The following is a 12269-nucleotide window of genomic DNA, read 5'->3' on the forward strand; positions in this document are numbered from 1 at the left end:
TGCATGTCTCTTATTTAAATATTCTGCTTTGGCATTAAGAGGTGAAAAACAGAACCATCAACCAGGATAATAACATAACTAGTTGTTTTTATCACTATCTCACCATAACTAGTTGTCTTTATCACTATCTCATTCATGTCCTTCCATTCCATAACTAGTTGTCTTTATTACTGTCTCATTCATGTCCTCATTCCATAACTAGTTGTCTTTATCACTATCTCATTCATGTCCTCATTCCATAACTAGTTGTCTTTATTACTATCTCATTCATGTCCTCATTCCATAACTAGTTGTCTTTATCACTGTCTCATTCATGTCCTCATTCCATAACTAGTTGTCTTTATCACTATCTCACCATAACTAGTTGTCTTTATTACTATCTCATTCATGTCCTCATTCCATAACTAGTTGTCTTTATCACTGTCTCACCATAACTAGTTGTCTTTATTACTATCTCATTCATGTCCTCATTCCATAACTAGTTGTCTTTATCACTATCTCATTCATGTCCTCATTCCATAACTAGTTGTCTTTATTACTATCTCATTCGTGTCCTCATTCCATAACTAGTTGTCTTTATTACTATCTCATTCATGTCCTCATTCCATAACTAGTTGTCTTTATCACTATATCATTAATGTCCTCATTCCATAACTAGTTGTCTTTATCACTATCTCACCATAACTAGTTGTCTTTATCACTATCTCATTCATGTCCTCATTCCATAACTAGTTGTTTTTATCACTATCTCACCATAACTAGTTGTCTTTATTACTATCTCATTCATGTCCTCATTCCATAACTAGTTGTCTTTATCACTATTTCATTCATGTCCTCATTCCATAACTAGTTGTGTTTTTCTCACTATTTCATTCATGTCCTCATTCATCTCTTACTGTAGTGTCCTGACTATTGTTACTACTCATTGAGTATTATTATATTTCCTATTATTATCTATGTGTCATCATTGATTTGATATGTGTTTATATGTTTGCTTTGACAATGTAGGGTCACGTGTTCCATTACAATAAAGCCATTTGATTTGGAGAGAGCGAGAGAGAGAGACAGAGAGAGAGAGAGAGAGAGAGAGAGAGAGACTAGAGAGAGAGAGAGAGAAAGAGAAAGAGAAAGAGAGAGAGAGAGAGAGAGAGAGAGAGAGAGAGAGGGAGATTAGAGAGAGAGAGAGAGAAAGAGAAAGAGAGAGAGAGAGAGAGAGACTAGAGAGAGAGAGAGAGAGAGAGGGAGACTAGAGAGAGAGAGAGAGAGAGGGAGACTAGAGAGAGAGAGAGAGAGGGAGACTAGAGAGAGAGAGAGAGATAGCGAGAGAGAGAGAGAGAGAGCGAGAGAGTCTGTTTACTCTGTCTCTCCCACAGAGCTGATGTTGTCTATATAATAGTCCCTCGAGTCAGGGATTTATCACACTGACTACATCTCTGAGAGAGTATTCAGTAAAGTGCCACTTCCTCAACAGCTAACAATCCTTTACTCTGGAGAACAGATGGAACAAAGACTCATTCTAAACTCTCTTTGGGCATGGCCACATTTTTTTGTGAGAGGTAATTGGCATTAAATGTTGGGCACTTAAACAACAGGGTAATTTACCCTCTCTGAACAGCAACCACCCGCTGGTGCATCTGATAACTAGGACCAAGAGGAATGGAGTGAAAGCCTTTAGTTATTATGCCCCCTGCCTCTGGAACAGCCTGGCAGAGAACCTGGGGAGGCCAGAGAACCTGGGGGGGCAGAGAACCTGAGGGGGCCAGAGAACCTGAGGGGGCCAGAGAACCTGAGGGGGCCAGAGAACCTGAGGGGGGCAGAGAACCTGAGGGGGCCAGAGAACCTGAGGGGGGCTGAGAACCTGAGGGGGCCAGAGAACCTGAGGGGCCAGAGAACCTGAGGGGGCCAGAGAACCTGAGGGGGCCAGAGAACCTGAGGGGGCCAGAGAACCTGAGGGGGGCTGAAACTGTTTTTAAAGAGAGGTTAAACACTGACATTGGACATTTTATTAAAACCTCTTTGAGACAGGCGACGGTAGCATCCTGGCCAACAGCCGGGGTAATTGCAGAGCGCCAAATTCTAAATACAGAAATAATCATAATAAACATTCATGAAAATGTGTTAATCCAGCCGCTTTGTCAGATTTGAAAGAAGGCTTTAGGGTGAAAGCATACCATGCGATTATCTGAGGACAGTGCCCTCGCTTACAAAAGCATACTTTTTCCAACCAAGTAGAGGAGTCACGAAAGTCAGAAATAGCGATAAAATTAATCACTTACCTTTGAAGATCTTCATATAGTTGCACTTACAAGAGTCTCAGCTACACAATAAATGGATGTTTTGTTCGATAAAGTCCCTCTTTATATCCCAAAAACTCTGTTTTGTTGGAGCGTTTTGTTCAGTAATCCACTGGCTCAAAAGAGGTCAAAACATGCAGACGAATACACCCTAATAGTACCGGCAAAGTTCGTAGAAACATGTCAATCGATGTTTATAATTAATCCTCAGGTTGTCTACTGTCTAAATAATCTATAATATTTCAACCGGACCATAGCGTATTCAATAAAAAGGAAAAACAACAAAGGTGTAACGACGTTCGTCTGTAGGAGGAGAAGCGGACCAAAAAGCAGCGTGGTGGTTATTCATGTTCTTTAATGGAAAACTGAACGATACATGAAATAACTCAAATCTACAAAACAACAAACGGAACGTGAAAACCTATACAGCCTATCCTGTGACAACAAACACAGTGACAGGAACAATCACCCACAAACACACAGTGAAACCCAGGCTACCTAAGTATGATTCTCAATCAGAGACAACTAATGACACCTGCCTCTGATTGAGAACCATACTAGGCCGAAAACATAGAAATACCCCAAAACATAGAAAAACAAACATAGACTGCCCACCCAACTCACGCCCTGACCATACTAAATAAATACAAAACAACGGAAATAGAGGTCAGAACGTGACAGTACCCCCCCCCCCCAAAGGTGCGGACTCCGGCCGCAAAACCTTGACCTATAGGGGAGGGTCTGGGTGGGCGTCTGTCCGCGGTGGCGGCTCTGGCGCGGGACGCGGACCCCACTTCACCATTGTCTTAGTCCGCCTTATTGTCCGCCTCCGTGGCTTACTCACCATGCCCACCCCTCTCAATGACCCCACTGGACAGAGGGGCTGCTTGGGACAGAGGGGCAGCTCGGGACAGAGGTGAAGCAGCTGCTCGGGACAGAGGGACAACTGCTCAGGACAGAGGGACCGCTGCTCGGGACAGAGGGGCAGCTGCTCGGGACAGAAGGGCAGCTGCTCGGGACAGAGGGGCAGCTGCTCGGGACAGAGGGGCAGCTGCTCGGGACAGAGGGGCAGCTGCTCGGGACAGAGGGGCAGCGGCGCCTCTGGGCGGAGGGGCTCTAGCGGCCCCTGGCTGACTGGCGGCCCCTGGCTGACTGGCGGCACTGGCGGCCCCTGGCTGACTGGCGGCACTGGCGGCCCCTGGCTGACTGGCGGCACTGGCGGCCCCTGGCTGACTGGCGGCACTGGCGGCCCCTGGCTGACTGGCGGCACTGGCGGCCCCTGGCTGACTGGCGGCACTGGCGGCCCCTGGCTGACTGGCGGCACTGGCGGCCCCTGGTTGACTGGCGGCACTGGCGGCCCCTGGCTGACGGGCGGCACTGGCGGCCCCTGGCTGACGGGCGGCACTGGCGGCCCCTGGCTGACGTGCGGCACTGGCGGCTCCTGGCTGACGGGCGGCACTGGCGGCTCCTGGCAGACGGGCGGCACTGGCGGCTCCTGGCAGACGGGCAGCACTGGCGGCGCTGGGCAGACGGGCGGCACTGGCGGTGCTGGGCAGACGGGCGGCACTGGCGGCACTGGGCAGACGGGCGGCACTGGCGGCGCTGGGCAGACGGGCGGCGCTGGGCAGACGGGCGGCGCTGGGCAGACGGGCGGCACTGGCGGCGCTGGGCAGACGGGCGGCACTGGCGGCGCTGGGCAGACGGGCGGCACTGGCGGCGCTGGGCAGACGGGCGGCACTGGCGGCGCTGGGCAGACGAGCGGCACTGGCGGCGCTGGGCAGATGAGCGGCACTGGCGGCGCTGGAGAGGAGGAAGGCTCTGGAAGCGCCGGACTGAGTAGCTCTCGTAGCGCCGAACAGGCGGGAGACTCCGGCAGCGCTGGAGAGGAGGAAGCCCCTGTAATGATGGGCCGGAGAGACAGCCTGGTACGGGGGGCTGCCACCGGAGGGCTGGTGCGTGGAGGTGGTGACGGATAGACCGGGCCGTGCAGGCGCACTGGAGCTCTTGAGCACCGAGCCTGCCCAACCTTACCCGGTTGAATGGTCCCGGTCGCCCTGCCAGTGCGGCGAGGTGGAATAGCCCGCACTGGGCTATGCAGGCGAACCGGGGACACCGTGCGCAAGGCTGGTGCCATGTAAGCCGGCCCAAGGAGACGCACTGGAGACCAGATGCGTAGAGCCGGCTTCATGGCACTTGGCTCGATACCCACTCTAGCCCGGCCGATACGCGGAGCTGGAATGTACCGCACCGGGCTGTGCACCCGCACTGGGGACACCGTGCGCTCCATAGCATAACACGGTGCCTGCCCGGTCTCTCTAGCCCCCCGGTAACCACAGGAAGTTGGCTCAGGTCTCCTACCTGGCGTAGCCATACTCCCTGTGAGCCCCCCCCCAATAAATTTTTGGGGCTGACTCTCGGGCTTCCATCCGCTCTGCCGTGCTAGTTCCTCATAATGCCGCCTCTCTGCTTTTGCTGCCTCCAGCTCGGCCTTGGGGCGGCAATATTCTCCTGGCTCTGCCCAGGGTCCTTTCCCGTCTAGAATATCCTCCCAAGTCCATCTCTCCAAATAGTGCAGCCTCTCCCACTGCTGCTGCTGCTGCTCCTGCTGCTGCTTTTTCCGTTGCCCATTACCACGCCGCTTGGTCCTGTTGTGGTGGGTGATTCTGTAACGACGTTCGTCTGTAGGAGGAGAAGCGGACCAAAAAGCAGCGTGGTGGTTATTCATGTTCTTTAATGGAAAACTGAACGATACATGAAATAACTCAAATCTACAAAACAACAAACGGAACGTGAAAACCTATACAGCCTATCCTGTGACAACAAACACAGTGACAGGAACAATCACCCACAAACACACAGTGAAACCCAGGCTAGCTAAGTATGATTCTCAATCAGAGACAACTAATGACACCTGCCTCTGATTGAGAACCATACTAGGCCGAAAACATAGAAATGCCCCAAAACATAGAAAAACAAACATAGACTGCCCACCCAACTCACGCCCTGACCATACTAAATAAATACAAAACAACGGAAATAGAGGTCAGAACGTGACAGAAGGGCGCGCACTCGGTCACGCGCGCAGACCAGCTCTGCTTCATTCTAAAGTCCACTTACAAAATGGTCTCATTCTTCTTTATTTTTCAGAAAACAAGCCTGAAACAATGTCTAAAGACTGTTGACCTCTAGTGGAAGCCATAAGAACTGCAATCTGGGTCCTAACCCTTATATGGTCCGATAGGCTTTCAATTGAAAACCACCTACATTAAAATAAATCCCACTTCCTGGATGGATTTTTCTCAGATTTTCGCTTGCCATATCAGTTCTGTTATACTCACAGACATTATTTTAACAGTTTTGGAAACTTTAGTGTTTTATATCCAATACTACCATGCATATGTATATCCTAGCTTCTGGGCCTGAGTAACAGGCAGTTTACATTGGGCACCTCATTCATCCAAACGTCCGAATACTGCCCCCTATCCCGAAGAAGCTAAAGAGACATAAAAATGCATATTTTTAGCTTCTTAGTCGCTCAGTTTTTACTGTTATTCTTTAGCTTTTTATCCTCTTATGTTTGCTGTGTAATAAATATGTCATTGTTTTTAACTATTGTTTTCCTGTAAAGCATATTGTTTTGCATTCCATGTCTGAAATGTGTTTTATAACTAAAACTTCATTTGATTTGACTTCTTGTTACCAATGTGTCCTGGTCAAAGTAATGCAGTAAATAGTTGTTCCATTTGGGACGAAGCCTGTGGCTTTGGGACAGTTAAAAGGCCAGTTGGCAGAGAACCTGAGGGACCTACTGGGTACATAACTTAATGGCATGTTTGCTTTATCTTGGCCAGGTCGCGGTTGTAAATGAGAACTTGTTCTCAACTAGACTACCTGCTTAAATAAAGGAGAAATATATATATATATATATATATATATATATATATATATATATATTTAAACATGTACTGGGCTGGACAATCATTGATTGATTTAAAAACCAATAGAAGAATCCTAAAATGCAGAGACCTTAAAACCGGTGTAATGTGTGTTCTCCGTCTGTATGTTTTGCAGTTTACCAATGGCTTTTCTAGGGTTGACCAGGGACGTGAGCATTACAGTAGTCAAGCCTGGATGAGTCTCTCTGTATCAGCCTGAGAGAGAAATGTACAGTACATAGATCAATAATAAATGGTTTGTTTACAGTGAAATGCAGAACTGGAATAACAAACTAGTCTGGAGTCTGGCTGCTCATTCTCAGATCTGTTTTCTAGTCAAGTGCCATTAACATAAATCTGTTTGAAGTTAGCCCTGTGCCGGTCTACTGTATAGTACACAATCTATCTGCTAATTGTTCAATGAGGTCTGTGCCTCTGTGTCAATCTGTGTGTCTCTGTCTCTGTCTCTCTGTCTCTCTGTCTCTCTGTCTCTCTGTGTGCCTCTGTCTCTCTGTGTCTCTGTCTCTGTGTCTCTGTCTCTCTGTGTCTCTGTCTCTCTGTGTCTCTGTCTCTCTGTGTGCCTCTGTCTCTCTGTGTCTCTGTCTCTCTGTGTCTCTGTCTCTGTGTCTCTCTGTGTCTGTCTCTCTGTGTCTCTGTCTCTGTCTCTCTGTGTCTCAGTCTCTCTGTGTGCCTCTCTGTGTGCCTCTGTCTCTCTGTGTCTCTCTGTGTCTCTCTTTATCTCTCTGTGTGCCTCTCTGTGTGTCTCTGTGTCTCTGTGTGTCTCTGTGTGTCTCTGTGTCTGTGTCTCTCTGTGTGTCTCTGTGTCTCTGTGTGTCTCTGTGTCTGTGTCTCTCTGTGTGTCTCTGTGTGTCTCTGTGTGAAAGTTCTTAAATAGTATTCTGTTTAATTAAGTATACGAATTTTCTGAAATCAAGTATACTTTAAATATTTGGATGTGATTCTCATTTCGACTTTTCATCTAGCAGAATTCACTGCACACTACTGAGGAAGAAAATCCTATTTTCAAACCCACGTGTGTTCAAACAAAAGATTATAACCAGAATAAGTGACACACTGTACCAGAATAAATGAATGATGGGGAACAAATGTGACTGTGCATTGGTTGACGCCTTCTCAGTACGGATGAGTAGAATGTTGATGATATTAGTTGCGTACCAGCCGATGTTTTTACTAAGCAGTATGTCCTAAATAGTGCACTATACTCAGAATATAGAACCGACTTCTATCGTCGGCATATGTGACATAGATATTAGTCAGAAACATTTATTTCAGCACCAAAATGTATTCTAAAAGTGTACAAGTTTTGGTCATCAAATCAAATAAAATGTTAGTGGTATCATACACGTGTTTATCAGATGTTATTGTGGGTGTAGCGAAATGCTTGTAGTCATGAAGTCACTATCACAACAGAGTTTTGTAAGATTTGTGGCAAGAGTTTTTTCACCTGAGACATTCTGCACCAAGCACCTTAACTAGATGTAAAACCTACTGCACGAAAACATCAACATAAGTTACAGATTTCTTGAGTTATCCTAGATTCATTCTGTCTATTTTGAGGAAGTGATACTGCCTTCCTTCAGATAGTGTCTCATGGGGGAAAAACATCAGTAACTGCCACGGAACTGAATTCTTGTTTTTCTTAAATGAGAAACAGAAAAACACACATGGAATCAATAGTTCAGTTATTTAAGTAAGTAATAGATAAAACATCTGTCTGTCTGTCTGTCTGTCTGTCTGTCTGTCTTTTCCTATTGTCTGTCTGTCTGTCTGTCTGTCTTTTCCTATTGTCTGTCTGTCTGTCTGTCTGTCTTTTCCTATTGTCTGTCTGTCTGTCTGTCTGTCTTTTCCTATTGTCTGTCTGTCTGTCTGTCTGTCTGTCTGTCTGTCTGTCTGTCTGTCTGTCTGTCTGTCTGTCTGTCTTTTCCTATTGTCTGTCTGTCTGTCTGTCTTTTCCTATTGTCTGTCTGTCTGTCTGTCTTTTCCTATTGTCTGTCTGTCTGTCTGTCTGTCTGTCTGTCTGTCTGTCTGTCTGTCTGTCTGTCTGTCTGTCTTTTCCTATTGTCTGTCTGTCTGTCTTTTCCTATTGTCTGTCTGTCTGTCTTTTCCTATTGTCTGTCTGTCTGTCTTTTCCTATTGTCTGTCTGTCTGTCTTTTCCTATTGTCTGTCTGTCTGTCTGTCTGTCTGTCTGTCTGTCTGTCTGTCTGTCTGTCTGTCTGTCTGTCTTTTCCTATTGTCTGTCTGTCTGTCTTTTCCTATTGTCTGTCTGTCTGTCTTTTCCTATTGTCTGTCTGTCTGTCTTTTCCTATTGTCTGTCTGTCTGTCTTTTCCTATTGTCTGTCTGTCTGTCTGTCTGTCTGTCTGTCTGTCTGTCTGTCTGTCTGTCTGTCTGTCTGTCTGTCTGTCTGTCTGTCTGTCTGTCTGTCTGTCTGTCTGCCTGCCTGTATGTCTGTCTGTCTGTCTGTCTGTCTGTCTGTCTGTCTTTTCCTATTGTCTGTCTGTCTGTCTTTTCCTATTGTCTGTCTGTCTGTCTTTTCCTATTGTCTGTCTGTCTGTCTGTCTGTCTGTCTGTCTGTCTGTCTGTCTGTCTGTCTGTCTGTCTGTCTGTCTGTCTGTCTGTCTGTCTGTCTGTCTGTCTGCCTGTCTGTCTGTCTGTCTGTCTGTCTGTCTGTCTGTCTGTCTGTCTGCCTGTCTGTCTGTCTGTCTGTCAATTTAAGTGTTTTATTGACATGGGAAACATGTGTTAACTTTGCCAAAGCAAATGAAAAATATAATATACAAAAGTGAAATAAACAAAAAGTTCCCAAATAATAAAGACATTTAAATTATAATATTATGTCTATATGCAGTGTTGTAACTGTGCAAATAGTTAAAAAAGACAAAATAAATAAACATAAATATGGGTTCTATTTACAATGGTGTTTGTTCTCCACTGGTTGACCCTTTTCTTGTGGCAACAGGTCACACATATTGCTGCTGTGATGTCACACTGTGGTATTTCACCCAGTAGATATGGGAATTTATCAAAAATTATTTTTATTTTTTCTAAACCTGTTGTCTATTTTCTTATCTGTCTCTCTGTCACCAGTCTAAAGCCATGAGAGAGCGTTGGCTCCTACAAGGCACGTCCCCTGGAACTAACGACGAAGACGATGGCCGAAGAAGACAGCTGGAGAAGGACGAAGAGCAGGGGAAGAGACTGGAGGACACTATTCACAGGTACAAACATAGGAGAGGAAGAGACTGGGGGACACTATTCACAGGTACAAACATAGGAGAGGAAGAGACTGGAGGACACTATTTACAGTTGCACACACATGCAGTTAGTGATGGGAAGCAGAGGCTTTCTGAAGCCTTTCACCAAACTGTGCCAAGAACAGTTCGTTACTCTGAACACAACGCCCATTAGGAACACAACGGCCATTAGAACACAACGCCCATTAGAACACAACGCCCATTAGAACACAACGTCCATTAGAACACAATGCCATTAGAACACAACGCCCATTAGAACACAACGGCCATTAGAACACAACGCCCATTAGAACACAACGGCCATTAGAAACACAACGCCCATTAGAACACAACGCCCATTAGGAACACAACGGCCATTAGAACACAACTCCCATTAGAATACAACGCCCATTAGAACACAACGTCCATTAGAACACAACGCCCATTAGAACACAACGTCCATTAGAACACAATGCCATTAGAACACAACGGCCATTAGAACACAACGGCCATTAGAACACAACGGCCATTAGAACACAACGCCCATTAGAACACAACGCCCATTAGAACACAACGCCCTTTAGAACACAACGCCCATTAGAACACAACGCCCATTAGGAACACAACGGCCATTAGAACACAACGCCCATTAGAACACAACGCCCATTAGAACACAACGCCCATTAGAACACAACGCCCATTAGAACACAACGCCCATTAGAACACAACGCCCATTAGAACACAACGCCCATTAGAACACAACGCCCATTAGAACACAACGTCCATTAGAACACAATGCCATTAGAACACAACGCCCATTAGAACACAACGGCCATTAGAACACAACGGCCATTAGAACACAACGCCCATTAGAAACACAACGGCCATTAGAACACAACGCCCATTAGAACACAACGCCCATTAGAACACAACGCCCTTTAGAACACAACGCCCATTAGAACACAACGCCCATTAGGAACACAACGGCCATTAGAACACAACGCCCATTAGAACACAACGCCCATTAGAACACAACGCCCATTAGAACACAACGCCCATTAGAACACAACGCCCATTAGGAACACAACGGCCATTAGTGACATCTGGTGGTCAATAAAAAGCAGCGTTTGACATTCATTTCAAAGTTTGCTCTCCACAACCTAACATCAAATCTCCGAGGCGCTGCGGTTCATCGCAGGTCGTCGTAGCCTAGAATCAGTTACCATTTCAGGTTGGAACCTTCCATCATCTGTCCCCCTGTTGCTGTGAATCCCTTGTTTTTGCTGTCAAAGTAGGTGGTAGGAGTAGGTGGTAGGAGTAGGTGGCGTTATTTAGGATGCTTAAGACAGAAGCTTATTACCATATTCATTTAAACAAATTGTTTGAACAACAATGTGCAGAAAGTGTATTGAAATAAAATATATTTGTAATAATAATAAGCATTCGCCAGATTTCAAGCTCATTTCCCTCTGTCAGTGTTCTGGTCCCTGACTTACTGAGCTACCAGTCAGACGACACGACATGAACAAATCCTGACTACACTGTAGACCTAACCACGGTGTCCAGTAGAGGTCAGTGTTTGAATGCAACTTGGAATAGAAGAAAAGCACCAGAAATCAGCGGGATTTCGCAAGTGATCAAACAAAACTTCAGACGTCATTGATCATGTGATAATGTCACTTTAAAACCAGCATCGGTAGGTACATTGTGTCATGTCCCCCCCCCCCCCCCCCCCCGGCTCTTGAGGTCGCCAGGCTGCCCTGCATCACGCCCTCCTATCCTCTATTAGTCACACCTGCCTTCCCTTATCACGCCCATCAGCGATATCTCACCTGGACTCACTCATCACCTGTTTATTACCTCCCCTATATAAGTCAGGTTCCCTGCTCTGTTCCCTGCTGATGCATTGATTGTTTTTTGTCTGTTTTACTCGTGTGCTGACGCTGTTCCTGTCTCGTTCCTTATTAAACGTTTGACTCCCCCGTACCTGCTTCGCCTCTCCAGCGTCATCCCATGTGAACACATTGTGATGGATCAGTAGTGCTTTGAAGAACCACGAGCATCGAAGCTCTGGCAGCACTCGTTCCGTCATTACAGTGTTGATTCTGTTCCGTTTTTTTGTTTTTGGAGAAGCAAAGGTAAGTACTTAATGTCTTGTGCTGACAAGTTGATGTATCTCAACCCGGTTGACCATCAGTTCCATCACGAGAGGTCACCTGGGCTTCCTGCTTTAGTTCGGCTTCTGATCACCACATCTTCAAAGTCCTTGATTGAATACCTGTTGGAGACGGGATGCAAATTGAAGAAAGTCTAGGTTGTCGGGTAGAGGTAGAGATGATATGATCCTTAACTCGCCTGTCAAACCGATTTCGTGTGGAACAAAAAGTCAGCGTTACGGGGCGATAGTCATTTAGTTCAGTTACCTCGGCTTTCCAGGATAAGTGGCCCTGTCTACTGGTGACAGTGCGACAGTGTTGAGGCTGTGGGGAAGTGTTGAGGCAGTGGGAGAAGTGTTGAGGCTGTGGGGGAGGTGTTGAGGCTGTGGGGAAGTGTTGAGGATGTGGGCTGTGGGGAAGTGTTGAGGCTGTGGGGAAGTGTTGAGGCTGTGGGGAAGTGTTGAGGCTGTGGGCTGTGGGGAAGTGTTGAGGCTGTGGGGAAGTGTTGAGGCTGTGGGCTGTGGGGAAGTGTTGAGGCTGTGGGGAAGTGTTGAGGCTGTGGGCTGTGGGGAAGTGTTGAGGCTGTGGGCTGTGGGGAAGTGTTGAGGCTGTGGGCTGTGGGGAAGTGTTG

General features: G+C 46.7%; 1 protein-coding gene across 2 annotated transcripts in view; it reads left to right on the forward strand.

Moving 5' to 3' along the window:
• LOC110536864 (A-kinase anchor protein 2) overlaps positions 1-12269 on the forward strand; it is a 231595-nt gene that overhangs the window by 67027 nt on the left and 152299 nt on the right. Inside the window, exon 4 of one of the 2 annotated variants that reach the window (XM_090191545.1) lies at positions 9337-9467. In XM_090191545.1, coding sequence (XP_090047671.1) covers positions 9337-9467 — 131 coding nt within the window. Of the gene's footprint in view, positions 1-9336; positions 9512-12269 lie in introns of both variants that reach the window. The other variant, XM_090191546.1, reaches the window with a different exon arrangement.

This window comes from Oncorhynchus mykiss, chromosome 12 (assembly GCF_057628025.1).
Source record: "Oncorhynchus mykiss isolate SJ-2025 chromosome 12, ASM5762802v1, whole genome shotgun sequence".
In the NCBI taxonomy this organism is placed as follows: Eukaryota; Metazoa; Chordata; class Actinopteri; order Salmoniformes; family Salmonidae; genus Oncorhynchus; species Oncorhynchus mykiss.